This window comes from Mustela nigripes, chromosome X (assembly GCF_022355385.1).
Source record: "Mustela nigripes isolate SB6536 chromosome X, MUSNIG.SB6536, whole genome shotgun sequence".
Lineage (NCBI taxonomy): Eukaryota > Metazoa > Chordata > Mammalia > Carnivora > Mustelidae > Mustela > Mustela nigripes.
This window is the reverse complement of record NC_081575.1, coordinates 36,356,406-36,380,268: the sequence shown is the minus strand read 5'-3', so window position 1 is coordinate 36,380,268 and position 23,863 is coordinate 36,356,406. Positions and strand designations below refer to the sequence as shown.

The following is a 23,863-nucleotide window of genomic DNA, read 5'->3' as shown; positions in this document are numbered from 1 at the left end:
CCCGGTCCTACCTTTCAGAAAGTGGTTGTTTTTCTGTTTCCAGAATTGCTGTTCTTCTTCTCTTCGATCTGCCGATGGATTTTCAGGTGTTTGCAATCTTTAGATAAGCTATCTAGCTGATCTCCGGCTAGCTGAAGCAGTCTCAGCTTGCTACTTCTCCGCCATCTTGACTCCTCCCCCCCATAATGTGCTTTTAATGACACATGGATTTACTTATGTGTTCTAGTTCACACGTGTGCCATGCATTGCCTTTGAGATTATCAGGTCCTGTAGAGCAGGCCGGGGCTTCTACTTATTTTATCCCCTTTCACTGTCCCAGTGTGATGTACTGTGACTGGAGAACATACCCTTAAATGCTGTTGACTAGCTCAGATTCTGGACACATGGCCATAGCGAGGTCAAATGCACATGTCTCTTCAATTTCATATTTCTCAACAAATCCGAGCTCAAGGTTATTTGTCTTGCAGTCAAACCATGAGGCCCATTTCTTACCAGCTTTTGACAAAATCTTACGCATTCTCTTAGATCTCCTGCCAGCAACCATCTTGCCTTAGCAAACTGGAAAGCTTTATAACATAATGCAAAGGGAGAGTGGCAGGCATCGACACAGCAGAGCAGAGCTAATAATAATTTTTAAGAAAAGCTACTCCCAGGAATCTTGGGCCCCATGGCAGGCTGATTGGAGGGTGATTTCGGGTAAGGGGATATTTTGGCATTTTTTCACATTAACTAGTAGCTGCTTACATCATTTGGGCAGAAGCCCAGCTCTGTTTCTCTGCAAGGGGAGAGTAACACACCCCAAACTGAAGTGAGAGAATTCACTTCCCTGGCATTTCAGGGGAAGCCTATCTCGCTTGGAGTGCTTTCTTTTTCTGGTAGAATTCAGGGCATGCTTCTCAAAGGTTGGTGTGCATATGGGGCATTTGTTAAAAATGCAGATTTCTGGACCTCACCCAATGCTATCCGTTGTATTGTGGTTTTGCCTCTGGGCTAAAAATGCCATTTTAAAAAAGATGTAAGTATTTAAAATATATCATGGTTTTTGTAACTCCATTTTTGTTTGTATTCAGTTAAAAAAAACATACAGGAATCTTCAGAATATGGAAGTAGTCTAGGTCTCTTGGAAGTCCTGAGTGGAGAAAGTCCCCTCAGTGAGTATAGTCATTCCCTTCCATATCCTGACCTCTGGCTTACTACGCATGTGTGGTGGTCCAGAGGGGTGCCAGTTCCCATCTCTAAAGAATCGGCTGTCTTCCTCTCTTCCCCAAGGTGGCTGGGTGGGTAGAATGCCCTGTTCCCATTACTCTGGGGCCTGCTGGCAGTGACTTTGATATCAGTTTCTCTAATTTAGAGCCCTCGTAGCGACCTCAGTTCAAGGGCACAAACTCAGCAGCAAAATATCAGAGTCCTTTCTACAGTGCCAGCTCACTGCCAACCATTGTCCCCAGTGTCCCTCGGACCCGAGGACTGGTGCCTCCTCAGTAGTCCAATTAACCCTTCTCAAACTGCAAGATCCTCCTCATTGGATGTTACAAACAGGTTCTTCTCCCAACTGAACATATGCAGTTGTCTGGTGGGTGGCCATTGTGTCTGTGCCTCCCCACCCCTCCTTCAGCCTCTCCCCAGGCACGAAACCGCTGTGAATCCCTCTCCTCCATTCTGTTGCTAAGTGGTTGGAATGACTACTGCTCTGATGACTCAGGGGCTCGGTGCGTGTTACTCTTTTCCTGGTTACCTAGCTTCCAGCACAAATTCAGCTGCTCAACCTCAGCACCCATGCTCTGGCTTCAGTCTCCTGCTCTTAACTCCCCTCACATTCCACTACTGACAGCAAACACTATCTTGTCTCAGGGCTTCCAGAGTGGTCCCAGCTGTTTGCAAATGGGGGCCAGAAAGCAGGGAAGGCGCTACAAAAGAGGATATATTTAAGCGGAGCCTTGAGAGATTGGCAGGATTTCTGCAGGCAGAGGTGGAGGGAAAGAACTTTCCAGAAAAGGGCAACACTATGAAAAGTGAGGAATAGTAGAGCTATTGAGTGTGGCCATTGAAGTAAAATGAGTTACTTGGGATTTGTTGACAGAAATGGTTCTCAAACATCATTGAATATTAGACTTGGCTGGGGTGCTTGCCAAAATGCAGATTCCTGGGCCCCCCCTTCAGACCTACAAACACTGAAGATGCTGCGGGGATGGGAGGAGCCGGAATTTACATTGTTAGCAAGCTTCTTTGGCTGATTTGGATGCAGGTGGTGGTTGACCGCACTTTTGGTAACACTGGTTCTGGGATTCTACCTGCTAGTTCAGGTGTACTCAGCAGTCCGAAGCTCTGCCTCCTCCCTATCTGCCTATGGCCACCCCTCCTTCCATCCCTCTCTTGACAGGACAGCGGGAAGTTTGTACACCCCAAAGATAACTGTCATGGCCACCCCTCCTTCCATCCCTGTATTGACGGGACAGGGGGAACTTTACACCCCAAAGATAAATGTGATGAGGCCACCCTGCAAAATGAGCAAAGCTGACTTATCAGGCTACTATGGAAGGAATACAGGGTGTGTGGGGGGGGAGACGAGGGACAAAGGCAGCTCCCTACGCTTTATTTTTTTTAAAGACTTTATTTATTTCTTTGTCAGAGAAACGAGAGAGTGCACAAGCAGGGGAGCAGAAGGCAGAGGGAGAAGCAGGCTCCCCACTGAGAAAGGAGCCTAATGCTGGGCTCAGTCCCAGGACCCCGGGATCATGACCTGAGTCCAAGGCAAGACCCTAAACTGACTTCGCCACCCAGGTGTCCCCTAGCCTTTCTTAATGTGTGCACAATATAGCCAAAGAGCTGAAAGGTGCTGGAGAGGATATCTGGTGGTCCCTGAGGCTTGGTACTCTCTGGGTTTTCTTTTGGGCAGGGGTGAGGGAGGCTGATAATGTTTAACACTGAGGAGTTATAATTTTTTTCTCTTGGTTTTATTGTGATATAATTGACACATAGCACCTATGAATTTAAGGTGTACAACATGATGACTTGACCTACATACGTTTACCACAGTAAGTATAATTAATATCTGCATATAGATACAAAAAATTTCTTCCTCATGATAAGAAATTGCTACATCTACAGTCTTAGCAATTTTCAATGTATATATATATACACACACACACATACCATACACACACACAGGCCAATATATACCAGTAGTGTTAACTCTAGTCCTCATGTTGCACATTACATCCCCAGTACTTCTTTATTTTAGAACTGGAAGTTGGTGCCTTTTGACCACCTTCCTCCAATATCCCCTCCAGTGAAGACAAATCTGATCTCTTTTTCTATGAGGCTTTCTTTCTGAGTTTTATTTTTTTAAGATTCCACATATAAATTAGATCAGACGATATTTGTCTTTCTCTTCCTGACTTATTTCACTTGGCATAATGCCCTCCAGGTCCATGTATGTTGCCTATCTCATAGGAAGGCATTAGAGAGTCCCCATGCCAAGATGGCCAGCATCCCTTGTCAGGATGTAGGGAGGGAAATTCTTCCTGTACTGAGGACAATAAAACTGGGAGGAAAAAAAAGACAATTGCAAATTGATCTGGTGTCCTAGATCCCTGAGACTGCAGAAGGATCCACTTTCCACCTTTAGAATGGTACTGCAAGGTTCTCACAAGCATCACAGGGGTTTATTTAAAGATCCTTTAATGGATGGAACACAAGCACACTCGTAGAACAAGATAGGTCCTAATCAGTGGACTGTCATTCTGTTTCTCTCTTTGATTCCAAGGCATATGGCAGGGAAAGAGGCAAACAAATTGGTAACAGCACTGGGTCACTGGAAATCCCTCCTCTGTGATCCACCTCTGACCCACTCTGCTGCCTTCAAAGAAATCATCTACCTCCAGAGATTCAGAATGACATTTGGGCAGTTGTAAGTTCCTACATTCTTGTGAAATCAACCAGTGGGATAGCAATCCCTTACTACCTCCTCTGCTGTCATCTTGACAGTTTCAATTATCTTCCTCTTCTTGTCCTCTCTGTCCTACCGTAAGGTGGGGGTGTGTGAAATGGTGGTGGTGGTGGGAAACAAGATGGGGCTCAGGGTAACTGGATGCTGGAAATTAAGGATGTGTTTCTTTCCTAGTGGACCCCACTGACCACTATCTGTTGTTATGTGAGGAAGGTGGGGCTATAGTAGAGTAGCACAAAGCATAGATAAGTTTGTTGTTGTTGTTGTTGCTTTGTTGCTGGGTTTCTTTGTTTTGTTTGTTTCTGGTAGGCTCTACACTCCGAGGAACTCCCCACCCTGAGATCAAGACCTGGGCTGAGATCAAGATGCTCAACCCACTGAGCCACTCAGACACCCCAGCATAGGTAAGTTTTGGTTGAGGAATAGCACTACAAGACTTTGGGTAATATAATATATGTAGCTCATATGGAAACAAACCATGTTTCTTTCTCTAGGCCTCCAGTTTATCACTGCAAAACAACAACAACAACAACAAACCCAACTATTCTTATGATATCTCCAGTGGTCCTCAAAGAAAATAAGCTCTAATTGGACTCTCAGATCCTACTAAGCTCCATTGCTGGAAGAATTGTCCCGCCCTCCATCCTGACAAGGGGTGCTGGCTGTCCTGGCATGGGGACTCTGTGAGTGCTTTCTGGAGCCACTGTCTTCTCTATGTAAGTGATTTCTGGCCAGTTTCAAACACAATGGGCCAGAAAATAAAATGCTAAGTGTTTTAGCTTCCCCCTGGGAAAGGGACATCAGACCGCCAGAACTTCCCACCTATCTAGAGCTTCATGCTTTTCTAAGCACTTTTCATATTTTCTCATTTGATTCTCAGACCCACCCCATGCAGTTGGTGGTGCACTGGTTGTTATTCTGTGTGTGGCGAATGAGGTCTGAAAGGAGAAATTACTTCTTGGGGGTCACATGTCTAGTTAGTGGTAAAGCACATCTAGAATCTGAGTCTTCTGACCCTGTGCTTCCACTCAGATCGGCCACTTACTTGGTTCACTTACTATCTATGGGGATAGTGTTCAAAAAGGATTCAGTTGCATAATGTCTGGAAACGTCCGTAACATCTGGCCATACCCAATCCACCTCAGAAGCTCCTGGTAGCGTGACTTTCTTGTGTCCTCATTCCCTGCTCCTCACTCTCCTGCTAAGCCCTCCACCTTTTTTTTTAAGATTAAAAAAAAAATTTTTTTTGAGAGAGAGTCTGCATACAAGCATGAGTGGGGGTGGGAAGGGACAGAGGGAGAAGCAGACTCCCTACTGAACAGTGAGCCCGATGTGGGTTTTGAGCCAAGGACCCTGGGATCATGACCTGAGCTGAAGGCAGGTGCTTAACTAACTGAGCCACCCAGGTGCCCCTCCTGCTAGCCCTCCTGAGCCTTGAGTGTGGGGTCACCAATACCCAGTGGGCTCCTAAGACCTTCTCTCACATCCCTAATTAAATTGGCAACTCAAGGCTTTACTTCTCCAGGAGTCTCCACAGAATGACTGAAGGTATAATGACCAGGGTAAAAGAGGAGGGATTTGGGGAAAATCTTTTTTCTGTTTATGTTTTAATTGTATTTTTTCCTAGTCAGGAAAATAGGGCTGACTTATTCTTATCTGTCAGTTCTCAGCTTAAATATCACTTCATCAAGGACACTTGCCCTGAACAAGCAATTTAGACTGGGCTTCTCTTCACAGCACCTTGCTCTGCTCTCTCACACCAACAATCACAACTCACTTTAACAGACTTGTCCCCATTTAATTATCCTTAGGCTTTCCACTAGAAGAAAAGTTCACTGAGGTTAAAGACTTTTGTCTTATTCATTATTGCAGCGCTAGAGTCTGGCACAGATTGGGTTACAACAGATTGTTGTTGTTTTGAGAGAGAGAGAGAGAGAACCTGTAAGCAGCTGGAGGAGGGCAGAGGGAGAGGGAGAAAGACAGAATATTAAGCAGACTCCACACCCAGCATGGAGCCCTATGTGGGACTCAATCTCACAACCATGAGATTGTAACTTGAGCCCAAACCAACAGTTGAACGCTTAACTGATTGAGCCACCCAGGTGCCCTTATGACAGCTTTTTGTAGAAGGAATTTGCTGGAAATCAAAGGCAGATATGTCAGTGAAGGCAGCATCAGTAAGGTTTTTCAAGCATATCATCTTATTGGTTTCACTGTACCCTACTGAGGTAGGTTTTATTACCATTTCCTTATAAATAAGCCTCACCAGAGTCAAGAAACATGTTTAAGGACATACTACTAGAAACTGGTGGACCATAATTCCAATCTGGGTTGGGTTGATGCTAGGACCCAAGCTCTTTTTAAAAAAAAAATTATTTATTTGGAGACAGAGAGAGAGAGAGAGAGCGCGCGTGTACACACACAAGTGGGTGGGGGGGGAGCAGAGGGAGAGGGAGAAACAGACTCCCCACTGAGGAAGGAGTCCAGTGATGTGGGGCTTAATCCCAGGACCCCAAGATCATGACCTGAGCTGAAAGCAGAGGCTTAACTGACTGAACCACCCAGAAACCCCTAGCACCCAAGCTCTTAACCACCAAGATGCTAAGGTGTACCATCTCTTTGGGAAGTGCACCAATTGAGATTTTGCAATAAGCAGCAAGTTTATTCCTGTGTGTAAGAAAGGTATCTGCAAAAAGTGCAGAGACAGAGCCTGCTGATCAAGCTCAGAGATTTTGAAAACAGACCCCACCACATTCCTGGCCAGACCTCTGTCAACCCAAGTTTCTTTTCCACTTGTTTCCTTCAGCTTTTTCTGCTTCTGAAGAGCCCTTTGCAGAGCTCTTGCATTCAGCCATGTAGGTTGTACACTGCACAATTTTGGCAGCACCGTTCACAGCAGATGTGGTGGTCCAGAAGCTCACTGAGCTGTCACTTTTTCTGGGGGTCCCCAGAAATGTAAAGTGAAAGGAGGCACAGGTTGTTCTGCCTGCCTGTATCTTTCATTTGGTGAATACGGGCACCTTTTCCTTTCACAGGACAGAAGCAATCAGATGGTGGCGAGAACTACGGTTGGCTGAGCTCACCCTGCAGTTTTCAGAAATAACCAGGACTAATTCAGTCAGGCCTTCCATTTCTGAGCCTGGGCAGAAGAGAGAGGTGTACCTGATCATGTGGGCGTGGGAAATCTACTTGTCTGTCTCCGTCTGCCTCACTTATCAGGACGTTACCAGTTCTTTACAGGACTTACAGAACTCTCTAGACCACCCTCCTTTTTTTTTTTTTTTTTTTTGAGGATATAATTTATTCATTTGAGTGAAAAAGTATGAGTGGGTTGGGGAGGAGCAGAGGGAGAAGCAGCCTCCCCCCTACCCCGCTGAGTAGGAAGCTGGACATGGGGCTCAATCCCAGGACGCCAGGATCATGACCTGTGCCTCAGGCAGATGCTTAATCCACTGAGCCACCCAGGTGCCAGGGCACACTTCTATTTTCTGCATTGCTTCTTAACATCACCTGAGGAGTCATGGGCCCTGCATTCACCTTAACCTAATTGCTTGCAGACGGCAGCCTCTCAAGTCCTTGTAGAAAGAAAGAGAGAAAGGAAGGAAGGAAGTTAGGAAGGAAAGAAAGAAGGAAGAAAGAAAGGGCTTGCCATGTAGCCCCGGTCAAGTCGCAACCTTTGGAAGCCTATTTCCTCATCCATAACATGCAGATAATATTGCCTACACTCAAAAGTGCTCATGAGGATCAAATAAGACAATATATGCAAATATGCTTTGGGAAGTATAAAGCGCGATGTTACTATAATTATGAAATCCATCATGTAGGCAGATTTCTTTTCAGTCAGTTAATGCTTCCACCCATTGCCATAGAAATGTATTCATTTCCAAACACCAAACCCTTGCAATGGATATAAATCCGCATTATGCATTTTTTAACATGGTTGACAAACTATAGATCAGGAATGTCCTCAAGCTTCGCCCTGTCAATCAGTGACAAAGTTGAGATGGGTTCCATGTTACTAGGCAGCAGGGGAATATAAAGAAGACCTAAAGCAGAGCCCCTGTCTTCATAGAGCCTCAGTCTACAAAGGTAGAAGAGTGATACATATGGAAACAACTAGAAGAGCAGTAAGCAAACGATGGCCTGCAGGCCTAATCTGGCCTGCCACGTGGTTTAGAACAGCTTGAGAACTAAGAGGGGTTGTTACATTTCTAAGAGATTGAAAAGAGATCAAAAGAAGAGTAATTTTTTTTACATAAAAACTTTATGAATTTCAAATTTCTGCACCCATAAATAAAGTTTTATTGGCACACAGTCATGCCCATTTGTTTTTGTATTTCTTATGCTTCTTTTGTGTTATAATAGCAGAATTGGATAGTGGTGACAGAGATCTTAAAGTCCACAAAGCCTAAAATATGCACTGTTTGTCCTTTTTTAGAAAAAATTTGGCCAACCCCTGAACTCAAGGACAAGGAGCTTAGCTTTGGTCAGCTTTGTCAGTTGCTCTGTCCCCACACATTAAAATATTTTGCCACATGCATTAGGAATTCATGAATTTGCTCATTTATTCAATAGATATTAAGTGAGAGCCTACTATGTGTCAGACACCCATATCCTGGTTAAGGATAGAGGAACTCCAGCATCGCGTATCTTGCATTAGTTAGATTTCCTGTATGAGATGAGATATTAAGAGAAAAACCCTATAGCAAAATCTCCCAGAAGATTTATTGGGTGCTAGAAACTTCTTTGTACCTCCAGGAATCTTCAGGGCAAGGCCAATGGGAATTTTGGTGGAGTTAGTTGAGAGGATTCTAATAGTTCGAACCTTCTTTAATAATGTTGATTTTCTAATGAATTAGGGGATCCAGAATACTTTCTTTTCTTTAACTCTGGGAGCTTCCAGAAATGCCACATTTATTAAGAGCAACTAAGAGATAAATATTTGTCATAAAGCTTTTGTGATGAAATCAGAATTTTATGGAACTTCTATATAAGGCCAAATCCCCAGGGGAAACTGGGAAAGAAAACAGGAAAAAGCAGAATCCTGTGACAGAAGAAAGAAGGATAAGAAAGAAATACAATGACTTTTTCTCTTAAGTTTTACTCCCCAAACTCCTCTGTTTTTCTCTTTCAAACAAAAACAAATTTACTTTGACAGCTGATGTAATATAACTTCGCTGTCAGACCTCAAGTGAAAGAAAGAGTAATGCAGCGGGTTGTTACCTCCTTCTGGGTATTGTGACTTCTCTGTTGTAGCTAAAGGACACCTCCTGGCCTGTGCTGTCTCTTACATGGATTTGGGCTACAACACAGGGCGCCGATGACCACGGAAGAGAGAGGCCTTATTAATAGTGATCACTCCGAGCTCGTGTTTGTTTTCTAAACCTCACTTGCTCAGAAATCACAGATTATTCGTACCACTTAGCTTTCCAGTCAACTGACTCTTGGTGCCCAAAACAATGGTAATGGGAACAAGCAGAATCCAAGAAGAACCCTATTTCCCAACAATGCCCTTTGGCCATGGGTCTTTGACCAGTCCGTAAGGAGGTAAGGTCTTCCACAAGGAGCAATTCTTCCCAAGGTTAAGCACTGAAATCACTGGAAATACAAACATGGTCATTTTTATGGACATGGATCATCCGTTGATAGTTGTTATTTTAGAGTGGCTGAAGTCACCTTTGGCTTAGGGACTGTTGCAAGACCTGATCCTTTGCAAAGCTGTGATGATGATGACATTTTCCTTCAGTGCCTCTAATCTCTTTTCCTTATTATTGGTGTCCCTTCCACAGTCTTTGGGCACTATTCCCTCATGGTCTTTCTCACTCGCTTGGCCCCCTGTGCAAACCTGATCTCAGTAAGGGATCAGATTTATTTACACTGAGTCACAAGTGACCTCCTAATAGCTTAACACATATTTGCATGCTAACCGGGGACAGGTCTTTAGGTGAGGGATTTCTGGATGACAGCAGGAGGAGGTTTGTGAATCCTCTGAGATTTTATGCTAAATTTGATCACCTTTGTTCTTTTCTTGTCCATGTTCAGCGGATGATCAAAGCAATCCATGACCCTAAAAAGGTTAAAGGCATTCTTCAAGGAAGAAATGAAATTGCAAGAGAAGTCTGAAACTGTGGTTCTGTGATTGTAGACCCCATGAGAAGAGGGGTCTGTCCTGTTCACCTGTCACCTAATGCGCCCCCAGTAACAAGAATGTAGTATAGTACAGTATAGTCTCTCAAAAAATATTTGTGAAATGTATTCATTTATCCATCCAGGAGAGATTTTTTTTTTTGTTAAATGAATGGGTGAAAGAGCCAAGGACATCATCCCACAGATGGACAGAGGAATTCTTGGGGCATGAAGCCCTTCCTGTCACTTGCATAGTTGGTCTTGCTTGGTTTGAGTCACCAAGGTAAGAGTCACCACAACAAGTACGGATGTTCTTGCTGAGCATCCAGGACAGGAGAATCTGGGATGCAGAGGAGCAGTGTGGCCGTCTGCCCTGTCCGGTTGTCTTTTAGCATGAGGAAGGAAAGCTACTTCCCGTCATTGCCTTCTTCCCTTTTGCCCCCATCTCCTCTTTGTCTGTGACCAAGATCATAACTAGGTAGCAGCAGGCATCAAAGGCTGCTGCGGCTGTTGGAAGTAGACCTTCAGCATTTTGAGGTGGAAAGCTCTTGTCCTAAGCAGATGCGGGCTCTCAGACAGCTGGCCGACAAAACTGAGGAGTGTGCCTTGATGCGGAGCGACAGAGGAATCCGTCTCTGTGTTAGACCAGCAGGGGGAAGGCCAGGCCCAGGCGAGATGCAGCGATCAGAAAAGTCAGCCTTTGGTGCCCCCTGCAGCATCAGCAGAGAGAATGCTCCTCTTCTTGAGACTTCCAGAAGCCCGCTCGCTTGTGAGGACAGACTTTCAAGAGAGGCTTTTGGGAAGGAGAAGCGACAGCGTGAGAGGTGCCAAGGCAGTCTGTGTAAGCTGAAGGAGGAATTCTTGTCATGCAAATGAGCTTGAGAGCGCTGAACTTTTTACCCTTTGTGGGTGTGATTATCTCACATGGGTTGCGTGATTGTTCACCGAGGAGGCAGGTGGTATTCAGGGCAGAGCTAGGAAGAAACTGGAAGTTCGAAGTGCACACAGGCACACTGAAGGAGAAAAAGAGAGCCAGGGCACACGCGTGCACGTGTGTGTGTTTGTGCGTGTGCGTGTGTGTGTTTCGGGGGAGGGGGAGAAGGGCAGGGAATCTCAGCTCAGAGAAATGGAAGGCCCCGAGTCTCTAGAACCAAGGGAAAGACTCTTTAGTGTCTAGCCCTCTGATTAGAAGTCAGGAGATCCTCTTTATCAGTGAATCAAGTAGAAGGATAAAGCTGAGGGAGTCCAAGGTTGGGGGTGAGGAGTGTGCATCCAGGTCTGGGGGGGTTGAAATGCAGGCAGGGAAAGGGGTGGGTATAGTATTGTGATAACTTTGGATTAGAGACACCTGCCAGTGCCATTATTAAAAGTGTGCCCTTGGGTAAGTCACTTTGTGCTCTGGGCCTCAGTTTCCTCACCTATAATATTGAGTTAATAATAGTACCCGTCTCACAAGGTTGTTGTAAAAATTTGATGAGAAAATATGTATGAAACGTGCTTTGTATTGTGTCTGGCATATACTAAGTGCTCCATAAATGGTAGTTATTATTGATGGTAGCTATAATGATAATAGATTGGAAACAGTTGAATGCCTATCAGATTAATAAAGTCTGTTGGTATCCTAGATATTCATTGCATACTTATCACTGACTTCTCCAAGCCTTATGGCACTGAGAAAGAGCTCGGCTCAGGCCTAGAGGTTGGAGTCAAAGGGCTTGTCCGAGGTGAGGTCCACATAAGGCAAGGTAATTAGCCTGGGGTGCTATGCTGAGTCAGGTGGAGGGCAGTATAAAGACTCAGAGTGGGGATGTGAGAAGCCATAAGAACAGACCTCATCTTTTAAAATTATTTTCCTAAAGGCAGGCTCTGAACTTGGTCATCCAGCTCCTAGAGGTACGATTTCCCCTACATGCTTCTCCTCATTGCTGGGGCATAGTCCCTATTTTCACAGGGAGGACATTATTCCCATTTGAAGATATTTTCTTTAACTTTTTAAGATTTTATTTATTTATTTGAGAAAGAGAGAGAGAAGACAAGCATGGGGAGCAGCATGCAGAGGGGGAGGGAGAAGCAGGCTCCCCATTGAACAGAAAGCCAGACCTGGGGCTTGATCCCAGGACCCTGGAATCATGACCTCAGCTGAAGGCAGACGTTTAACCAACTGAGCCACACAGGTGCCCCCCCATTTGAAGATATTTTCATGGGAAATCAAAGAAGAGGAGGCAGAAAAGAAAGAAGTCATCTCCTATACCCTTGTTGCTTTCAATCAATACCAGGCCTATCCTTGCTGATGTGCAAACTATTTCCCTGTTAGAAATGAGATCTGAGGGTTATCTGCCTTTTTCTGTCTTTCCAAATTTGACCGTCAAGACTCAGCCCCATCTGTCTTTCATAAACCAGCCCCACAATCACCTGATCAGAGAGGTACAGATAGGTTGGGTTATAGCCAGACAAGTGGAAATCACTCTAGGTCTTTCAAGCAGAAAATTTAAAACAGGGATTAGTATATATCGATGACGGAAGAAATAAGAAGCCAAACAGGACAGTGAGACAGCTCAGAGAGTTATCAACTCAGCAGCAATAAGAATCCCATCTTATCCCTAGAGTTGGAAGGACAACTGGAAGAGGTGGTAAGTGGTATTACCAGAGCCCAGAGATGGGGTATCTGGTGGGAGCTAGAGTGAAGATGCGGATGTCTTGCAAAAGTTGGGGCCAAGGAGAAAGGGGATACTTGGTGCTAGTTGGACGTGAGCCCCATGGGAAATACAGCTGCTGCTGGTCGTACCACAAAAAGTGGGGCTTGGGATGCAGAAGAAATATCCAAGCTCCTCCCTTATTTTTTTCTTTTTTTTACCTTTGGGTTGGTCAAACCTACCCAGAAGCCAAAGGGCAGGCTGATACAAAGCAGAGAAGAAAATGAACAGAATGGGTCTGAGAGTCAGAAGGAGAGAAAAAAACCTTAATTATCATCCTTTTACAGAGAAGTCATATGAGGCTGAAAGAGGTCAAGTTGCCTCAAACCACACTTAGTCCAGGTTTCTAATTCAGGCAGTCTGACTTCTATGCCCATTTTCTCTGTAATCACTGTTACTATACAATCATGATAATACTACAATTATTATTTTACCCGTCAGATCTCTCTCTCTGAACTAGACTTTAAGCTCCTCAAACACATCAACTCTGTCTACCTTTATATCACTTAGAGCACCAAGTCCTTGTGTATTTTTCAGAACCTACCAAGAAATGTAAGTTGTTCACTGATCTGGGATTATTAGCAGGTCTTCATAGTTTCCATATCACCCAAAGTGGGGGCACTATTAAAACATCCTCGGTCGTTCTGAATGTCTGCTTTCTTGCTAGTGAAAGTTAGCAATCCCAGATCGGGTTCCAGAGAATCATTTGGCAATAGGGAAAAGCACAAGCTACAACGAGAAAAATCTATGTCTAGGTTGCTTGAGGGTATCCCAAAGGAAAGAGACAGTTATTAAAATTTGAAATGGCTCTGCTCCAATGTCATCAAATTTCTACAGGTTGAATTGAGCAGCTCCTTCACCTGGAAAGAGGCTCTACTATCCCTTGGACTTAGAGCTTCCATAGTTTGGATTGTTTTGTGGGACTGAAAGCTAGCAGGGTTATGTTTTGTTCTGTTTTCTTAAGAAGCAGTTCTTGAGAGCAAGATGAGGGATACAGGTATGTTAGATGAAGTATCCATTTTTCTGATGCTCATGAAATCTTTGGTCACTGGAACTGAAAGGACAAGTAGATTGGTGGTTCAGGGTTGCCATGTAACTAGGGAAGATGAGAAAGTGTGCTGGGGACTTGGCAGTGAAAGTGAAGTTCAGGTGCTTCCTGTCCTCAAGGTCTGTGTGATGGGGTAGCAGTTCCTTCCATGAATGAGTGCTGGGGTCAGACTACCTCAATTCAAATCCAGCTTCTACCACTCTTTAGCATATGTTATCCATCTCCTGGGGATAATAGAGTATTATAATATAGTGTACTATCTTTATTTTCTCCTACCTCTCTGGTGGTTCTTTCTCAATCACCTTGGGTGACTATCTTATCTTTTCAACTTCTACACACTGGAGTTCCTCACATTTGGATCTCTTCTCTTTTGTATCCACACTCACTCCCTTAGTGATTGTTCTGAGTCCCATGGCTTTCAATGTGACTCTCACATAGTGACTCTCAAATCTCTTCTTTCCAGTCTGGACCTCTCTGCTAGACATGTAGACCACTGTCTACCTGACATCTCCACTCAGATGTCTAACAGGCATTTCCAACTCCACATGTCTAAAACCTAACTCTGGATCTCTGTCCCAGGCTTAAGCCTTCTCCTTTACTACTCTTCCCCATTGCAGTAAGGGAATACCCTACCCTTCCAGTTACTCAAGCCCAAAGTCTTGATATCATCCAGGACTCCTCTGTTTTGCTCATACCCCACATCTGGTCCATCAGAATTCGATGTAGCTTTGAAATATACCTAGAATCTGGCGACTTCCCACCATCAGCTCTTATTTTGGTTAATGCAGTGATCTCATAATTGGTATCTCTGTCTTGGTTGCTACACCATTTCTGTCTTTTCTCAATCAGCATATCCTTTAAAAAGATATTTTACTTATTTATTTGAGAGAGAGAGAGAGAGAGCACGCACAAGCAGGGGAGTGGCAGGCAGAGGGAGAAGCAGGCTCCCTGCAGGGAGCCCAACACAGGGCTCGATCCCAGAACCATGGGATCATGACCTGAGCCAAAGGCAGATGCTAGTCTGACTGAGCCACCCAGGTGCCTCTCAGTCAGTATATTCTTATTCAAGTGTAAGTCAGATCATATACTTCCTCTGCTCAAAACCCTTGCATGGCTCCATACTTCACTCAGGGTAGAAGCCAAAGTCTTTACAAAGGTCTCCCAGACCCAACTTTGTTGTTGACTCTTAATACCACTCTGAAATCATCTCCTATTTCTCTCTGACCTGTATACTCCACTCCAGTCACACTGACCTTCCCAAGGCTGAAATCAGAGAGTCAGCATGGCTGAGCTCTTATCTCAAGGCTCTGGAGAAAAATCTGCTTCCAAGTTCATTTAGGTGGTTGGCGGAACTCACTTCCTCATGGTTGTAGGACTGAGGTCACCACTTTGTTGCAGGATGTCAGCTGGGGGCTGCTCTCATTTCCAAGAGGCCACCTGCATTTCTTCCCATGTTTCCCTCCATCATCAAGCCAGCAATGGCACAGGAAACCCTCCTCACACTTCGAATCTCTGACATCGTCTATTGTTACCACCTGGAGAAAACTCTGCTATTAAAGGGCTTATATGATTAGATTAGGCCCATCTGGATAATCTCCCTGATTAGTAACCTTAATTACATCTGTAAAATCTCTTTTGCCACGTATGCAACGTAATTACAAATGTGCCATCTCATCATATTCACTGTCCTCTGATGATTAGGGCAGGAAATCTTAGGGGAACATTTTAGGATTCTGCCTACTACAGTGAGATTCAGACTGTTTAAGAAACCGACCAATCAGGGGCTCCTGGGTGGCTCAGTCAGTTAAGCAGCTGCCTTCAGCTCAGGTCATGATCCCAGGGTACTGGCATCGAGCCCCATGTCCAGCTCCCTGCTCCTCAGGGAGCCTGCTTCTCCCTCTCCCCACTGCTGTGCTCGTACTCCCTCTCTCTTTCTCAAATCAATAAATAAAACAATAAAAAAAAGAAACCGACCAATCAGAATGTATGTCAGCAATAGCACTGGAATAGAAATGTGCAAAACACCTGCTGTTCCAGGATCACCTTTCACCTGCTGGATTGTGAGGTGATCTAGGGGCATCCCAGAGGGAACAGCTGGAGTGGCAGCTATTTACCAACAGACATGAGACTATTTCAATGTCTTCCCAACTTGTTGCCCTATCAGTGATTAGTAGTTGGTTATCTGCCTGGTTAGAGGGTTACAAATCACTGTGTAGTGTGCTAGTTTTCCTCTTCTCTGTGCTTTGAAAGTCTGAGGTTGGTCCCGGGTGGGCAGGAAGAGCAACTGCCCCCCTTGGCACTCCCGGGTGTGCGATGGCCCTTTCCAGCCTTGTTTATTGCCTTTGCCATGCTGGGATTGTTTTGATGAATGTCTTCACGGGCATAGCTGTCTTTTGCTGTTGGAAACTTCATCCATTATCTCAGACTCCAAATGCTGGCCCCCTGGGGGAGATAATCAATTCTATGTATTTGGGCTCTCCCCAAGCCTCACAGCAGATGTGGCTGAGTGAGGCAACTGCTATTTACTTAATCTAAGCTTCAGAGTGAACGGTAGCCAGAGAAACTGAGGGTTCTTAGTAACTTGCCACATGAGGCTATATCGCACAGATCATTATAAGCCTCATGTTTTGTGAGGACCAGCCTCAGGCAAAAGAGATTCCCCTTTATAGGTGAGTTGGAGGTAGGAATAGGGCCTAAGGTAAGTGAATGTCGTGGGGCTTGTCTGTCCCTCTGACCTTGTGTTTTCCTAAGGGAGAATTTGATGAAAATGGTCTCAAGGGCAGATTCACTTGATGGAACTGGGCACATACACATGAGGAACAGCAGGGACAAGGTGGGTGTATTTAGAGAAGTGTTACAGAGAGAAATAAGCAGCTTAAGGAAGAGAAAAGCCTAAACAGAGAAGAGGAAATCAATGCTAATCACAAACAATAATAATATAAAATGTGGCCTGCTTTTTGCCTGATGATGCTGGCTGGGACCACAGAGCACAGGCCTGGAGTGATCCTTGCTTCCCTGTATCTTGAAGCTGACTACCTATGACTGCTTTGGAGCCTCCTCTGGCTTAGATATATGAAGTTCTTAAGAGCCATGTCTTTATTCCACCAGCAGCTCTGTACCCTGCGCAGAGCATCAAGAAGGAGCTTGACCTTCCAAGGGATTGCTATTAAACGGTGCTCCTGAGCCCCCTTCTTATGATGTACACAAGATATATTCCCAGTAAAAGCATGTCAACAACTGAGTCTCCCCTTAGACCGAGTCAGCTTGTTGATCCCTTTTGAAGTAGGAGAGACTTATCTTCAATGGCTTCCCTTCCTATGACATTTCCTCCATATCAGGGCCCTTCTACACACTATGTTGACTACAGAAGTGGAGATGTTGCAAGTGGAATCAAACCTGCTTGCTTGTCTTTACTGCTCAGACAGATCCCGATGTTTTTGTAATCAGTTTGTTCAATATCAGGACCCCCCTGGATCCAGTTCCAAATGATAAAGACACATTACCAGAAGATCCCAAAGTAGGAGGCAGTATTCAGAAGGGGTGGCCATGAGTCCATAGGTATGAGATAGTATAGACCCGATTCAGGCCATCTTCCAGCAAACCCTCACCCCTACACCCCCAAGCTCTCTTCAAGCTAAGGTGTTTTCCTCAGGTACAACAGTCAGTTACATTAAAACACAACTTGCTACCAGCAGGTGGTGACAAGGGAGCAGAGTTGATTATTTCCACCCTTCCTAGCAAAATGTCACTGAGCTCAGTGGGAGACAACACAGACCTGTATTAGGTGACAAGAAAATCTCTTTTGTTTTCCACTGCATTAGGAGTGATCAGCTGCAAGACACCCAGGGAGAAAATGACAAGTGCCTCAGCATGAATATTGCCATCTTTGGCAGGGTAACAGGATACTAGGCATGAGGGTGGAAAAATAACCCCCTAAGATTTTAGGCCTGTCCCCTTTATACAGACAGACTTGGAGTGAGCATAGATCATTCCAGAGTTCTTAGTCTGGTTGGGTTCAAACTACTGAGATAGAGAAGTATAAAATGGAGTGATATCCCATTTCAAAAGCAGCAGATGAACAGCATTTCAGAGTTAGAAGGGACCTTGTGAGTTTAGCCTGTTCATCTAGACATCCAGACTCACAAGATGGCAGAGACAACAGGGATATTAAAGACCACTGCATCAGACTTGACCAGCTGGTGCATGAAAAGGTGTTCAACATCAGTAATCATCAGGGAAATAAATGTAAGTCAAAACCACCATGAGCTATCATGTCACAGCTGTTAGAGAAGAGCTATTATCAAAAAGATAAGAGATAGCAAGTGTGGTGCAAATGTGAAGAAAAGGGAACCTCAGTGCACTATCGGTGGGAATGGAAATTGGTGCAGCCCCTGTGGAAAACAGAATGGAGGTTCCTCAAAACAATTAAAAATAGAAATGCCACATGTTCCAGCAGTCCCACTTCTGGGTATATAACCAAAGAAGATGCAACCATCATCTTGAAGAAATATCTGCACTCCCATGTTCACTGTGGCATTGTTCACAACAGACCAGACATGGAAACAATCTAATTGTCTCTTGACAGACAAATGGATAAAGAAAATATGCTGTGTCTATATACAACAGAATATTCCTCAACCATGAGAAAGGAGACAGTCCTGGAGGGATGGAAACTGGAGGGCATTATACTAAGACCAATACTAAAGCAGAAGAAAACCAGTGTCATCTGATCTCACTTCTATGTGGAATCTGAAAAAGTCAAATGCAGAGAGAGAGTAGAAGGAGGTTGCTAGGGGCTGAGAGGGTTGGAGGAAATGGTGAATATTGGTCAAAGGGTATGAATTTATAGTTAGAAGCTGAATAAGTTCTGGGAACTTAATGTCTTATATGGTGACTCTAGTTAACAATATTGTATTGTACACTTGAAAGTTGCTAAGAAAGTTGCTATCTTAAATGTTCTCACCAAAAAAGGTCATTTATGTGACGTTATGGGTGTGTTCACTAATGTTATTATGATGAACATTTCACAATATATATGTATCAAATCATCACATTGAACACCTTAAACCTACCCAATGCCATATGTCAATTATATCTCAATAAAGACAATCCATTTCAACCCTCTCACTTTTTGGATGAAGAAAATGAGGCCCACAAAGGGCAAGTAAGTTATTCAAGGTCAAAGTTGTAAATAACAGGACTAGGACTAGAGTTCCTGGTCTTCTAACTCCTAATATCTTTTTTCACTATACACCAGCACCTAAGCACCTAAAATCTAAACCATCCTAATGGGTACTTTCATGTTCTGATTTCTTTAAACTGTCCAGTGAGAGATATTCTACAAACCCATCTAGAAGACTATGTCATTGCTATTTATGATTAGGAAATTTCTCCTAAAGCCACCTGCTACAACATAAACCCACTTCTCTTTGGTCTGTCCTTAATTAAAATGGATCACAGATGTTCACTATCACCAGAATATGTAAGAAATATGGACAATATGTGTGTGTACCTATGTGTGTAAAAATCCATGTATATTTATGTATATATTTATATGCATGCTTATATTTATATAACCAATAATTTAAGCTGTTTTTTTGTAGGCTAGATGATTCCTCAGTGGCAGACCAAATCTGAGAAATGATATCAATGAAGGAAGAGAGGAGTCAGGTCTTTTCATCTGTCTTCCATGCTAGAGCAAAAACTTTTAGCAACAGATAGACCCATGGGGTTGATCTAATATCTTAATATGAACTAAGCATCCAAATCCACTGATTCTCAACTAAACAGGATCTCAGATAGCCAGAACTCCTTTACTAATACTCCATTTCTAAATAAGATAGGCAAATCATAAGAAAATACACTAAGGTTTGATACTTACTTTGGCATCAAAAACCAGAGCAGGGCCTGGACTGATCCCTTGTATGCCTTCACTATTTCTCGTTTAGGGTAATATTGCTGATCTAAATGGTAGTACCATGGTCAAAAAATGATTCAGTGATTGACTCTACTAAAGTGGGTCACATGGTGGATTGTAATTACTCATCTATACTTGATCAAAAAATAGTCACTCTCTGTCTGAGAAGTTTGTCTTTGGCAATGGAATGCTCAGTTTTGTAAGGAACAAGTTTGCAAGAGGGAAAGAAGACCCTTCTGCCAAAGGATCCAATCAGCTCAATCCACTCTGGAGATTAGTAGCGCCAGACTGTGCCCATACCTCCTGAGCTCTCCTTTCTAAGGCAAGAAAATGGATTCAGAGTTTTAAACATATTTTTAAGAGGCTACCAGAAAGTCCTATTAACTAGAGCATCCTCTTCTAGATGACTGGGATTCAATGGACTCAGATTCCAAACCGAGCTGCCTTCGAGAGAAACAGTTCACTCTAACAACTGGGAAAGCTAATAGATAATACTCAACGCAGACACACTGCTTCGTTGAGCTTCCAGTGGGCTCTGGGGCCAATGTGACCACTCCTGCAATGAAGCAATCCCCCTGTAAAGCAAAGGTACTCACGGCAATAAGCTGGTAGGAGTTGTTCATCATGGCAATCAGCATGTTCAGCAGCACAACTAGGGAGATGACGTTGTATGTCCCAAACATGGTAGCTCCCACAAACTCTGTGAACTCGTGTCTGGCTTTTACATTGGTGACATAGAGATTTAAAAGGCCAAAGACAGACCAGAAGAGTGACTGGAGGGTTTCGAAGAGCCTGAAAGAGGTAGAAGAGCAGGTTAGTTAATTCTCTAGGAAGGGCAAGAAAAAGAGATAGAAAATGTGAAGGAATCTGCTTAATAAGGGGCCTGTCAGATTTATGTCCCAACAAGGAGACTGATGATGTCACACTATTTTGGTCTCTTTCCATAGACAATGCAATCAGGTGGGTTCATTTGTTTGGTACCCTTTCTGTCTCCTAGGTTTTCCCCTTCCACCTGGAATACCTTCTTTCTCTTCTCAGTCTACACAGAGCCTATGCTTTTCTAAGAGTTCTTTCCAGGGCTCCTTTGCCAAACTTTCTCTTTCATCTTGAGACCATGTGATTTATCACCTTCCTAATTACATAATGGCAGTAAATGAGTAGTTAAGAATATGTGGCTTGGGTTAGATTGTTCTAGGTTAAAATCTCAGCTCTGTCATTTGCTAGTCAAGTGAATGTGAACAAGTTACCATTTCTGATACTTCTTTCATGCTTCTGACAGTGCCCAGGGGGGTGCTAAGCTCAGTGGAGGAGCTTAGGGATCCTTGAACTAACACACTGTGTAGATTATTTTAAACACTACGTTAACCAACAATTACTGAGAACTTACTATCTATAAACATGTTAAGCACTTTTCCGTACATGATCATTAATATCCTTATAAAACTTTATTGTTGTGGCTGAGGAAACAAAGATTCAGTGGTCACTCAGCTGTAAGTGCTGAGTCAAAATTCAAATCCAATTCCATCTGACCTCCCCAAACCACTGCATTATTTTATATTAGATGGCTTCACATATTATTGTTTCCTCTTCTAGTCTCCAAATATGTAAGTTTGCAGTGATATGTTTTCAGTGTCTAGGATTTCTTTGGCCTCATATTCTGAAGTCTGTGCTGGTAGCAATAAAAGGCAGCCAACAGCAGAAATCAACAATTTCTCACGCACACAGATGAGGAGCAGAACATAAGAAATGCTACTTTTAAGATTTGATGCCCTTTTTCTATTGCTCAAAATATGTTGTTTTAATTTTTTTTAAAAATTTATTCATTTAAATAAACTTTTTTAGAGAAAGAGAGCATGAGCAGGGGGTGGGGAAGAGGAAGAAGGAGAGAGAGAGAGAGACAGAGAGAGAAAGAGAGGCAGACTCCCTGCTGAGCACAGAGCCTGATTCGGGGCTCAATTTCACGACCCTGAGATCATGACCTGAGCTGAAGTTAAGAGTCAGATGCCCAACTGACTGAACCACCCATGTGTCCTCCAAATGTGTTGCTTTGGGGGTACAATATATTTTGAGAGGCTTAGGCATTTGTTCTTGGGTTCACTTAGAGGGTATGTGGGAAGTGTTTTAATGATTCCCTCTATCTGGAAGTGGTCTTCCCCATATCTCTGCATGACCATCTCCCTAACGTAACTGGAGTCTCAGCTCAGATGTCACTTCCTCAAAGAAGCTTTCCTCGGTCATGCTACCAAAAGTAGCTCCACCAGTTTTTTTCTTTGTCTTTTTATTTTTTTTATTTATTTTTTTTTTTAAAGATTTTATTTATTTATTTGACAGACAGAGATCGTAAGTAGGCAGAGAGGCAGGCAGAGAGAGAGAGGAGGAAGCAGGCTCCCTGCTGAGCAGAGAGCCCGATGCGGGGCTAGATCCCAGGACCCTGGGATCATGACCCGAGCCGAAGGCAGCGGCTTAACCACTGAGCCACCCAGGCGCCCCTTCTTTGTCTTTTTAAAAAAGATTTTTATTTACTGAGAGAGATAGAGTGAGAGATCAGGAGCAGAGGAAGAGGCAGAGGGAGAGGGAGAAGCAGGCTCCCCACTGAGCAGGGAGCCTGACGCAGGACTCAATCCCAGGACCCTGGGATGATGACCTGAGTTGAAGGCAGATAGATGCTTAACCGACTGAGTCACCCAGGCATCCCGTCTCATTTAACTTTCTTTGTAACATTTAAAACTCCCTAAAATTATAAGAAGTAATTTTTCATTTAAATGTTTATTTAAATGAAATACATCCTCACTAGAATGTAAACTCTAGGAGGGCAGAGACATACAGCTACTCTGTACCTGGCACGATAGGCACTGAATCATACTTGTTGAATAAATGAATGAATACTTATTAGCTATTACTATTACTGTTCCCAGTGGATTAAAGTCTAGAAGACTCCAAGTCCCATTGACAACTGCCCAGCCAGTCGGCAGCACCATGGGGTTAGTCATTTTGATGAAGGCTGTGCTCTGTCTGCACTGGCCTGACTCTCATGGAGTCTCTTTCAGGGCTGTCTGGGCAACATGCACATGGCCCTTTTCAACCAGTTGCATGGCTTTTCTCTTTATCATCATAGGTAACTTCCATGATTTTTCCAGCATCACCTGGCTAGCCTAGAAGGAAGAAATTTGTTTTTTATCTGATGAAGATAAGTGCTGGCTTGTGAAGCATTTGAGGAATCAAAAGTAAGATGAGAGACTGGAGTTCAGGGGGCCGGTTGGCACAAGAACCAGAATATGGCAAGTCAGACTTAGCACAGGGTCCGAATTTCTAGGAGAGACTAAAAGTCAGGGCCAGCAAATGCAGTGCATTACAGAGCCAGGCAGCATATTAAAAATGGGAAAGATAAGGGGCTCAGGAGTCTGGTTCTACTAAGATGGCACAACCAGGATGTGCCAGGGGCCACCTGAAATCAGGACAGGTGGGAGGCCAGCAATAGCACAAGCAGCTAGCTGGTAGCTGGAGAGCAGAAGCCAGGGTGGGTGTGTTTCAGAAAAACAGAAAGGAATTGCAGAAAATTGGAAAGGTAGTTTGAAAAACCAGGGTCTCTGGAAGTTGAATGACCTCGAGCATAGAAACATTCAGTAAGGGGTGCCTGGGTGGCTCAGGTGGTTTAGTGTATGCCTTCAACTCAGGTCATAACTCCAGGGTCCAGGGATCGAGCAGTCATGTCATCCTGGATTTCACATGCCCATTCTGCAGTTCCCCAGGCTTGCAATTTCTTATTCTATCATGCATTTCCTAAGCTTCTAACTCTGGATGGAATGCTCCTGCCATCCTCCCAAACTTCTAGCTTCCACTTTCATCCTGTCTCCTTCTTTGCCCACCTCTTTGTCCTGCCCTGCCTCCTTCCTTATGAGGCTGGGTTAGATGTCCCTCTTTTGTTCTCCCACAGTACCTTAGCCTGATTCCACAAAGGCATATATCACAGTGACAGTATAGGAGAGTGGCTAAGAGCAAACTTTCAGACTCCTGCCCTTATCAACTATTTGATTGGAAAACTTAAATACCTTCAAACTTCAAGTTTCCTCATCTCTAAAATGGTTTTTTAAAATTTAATTTTTTTTTTAAAGAGTACTACTTTTTTTTTT

The 23,863-nt window shown here is 43.9% G+C and overlaps 1 protein-coding gene across 1 annotated transcript in view; it reads right to left on the bottom strand.

The window, feature by feature from the left end:
* The window catches only part of TRPC5 (transient receptor potential cation channel subfamily C member 5), a 135,033-nt gene that overhangs the window by 15,641 nt on the left and 95,529 nt on the right, over nt 1-23,863 (bottom strand). Inside the window, exon 6 of the mRNA XM_059384723.1 lies at nt 20,330-20,525. Coding sequence (XP_059240706.1) covers nt 20,330-20,525 — 196 coding nt within the window. The remainder of the gene's footprint in view (nt 1-20,329; nt 20,526-23,863) is intronic.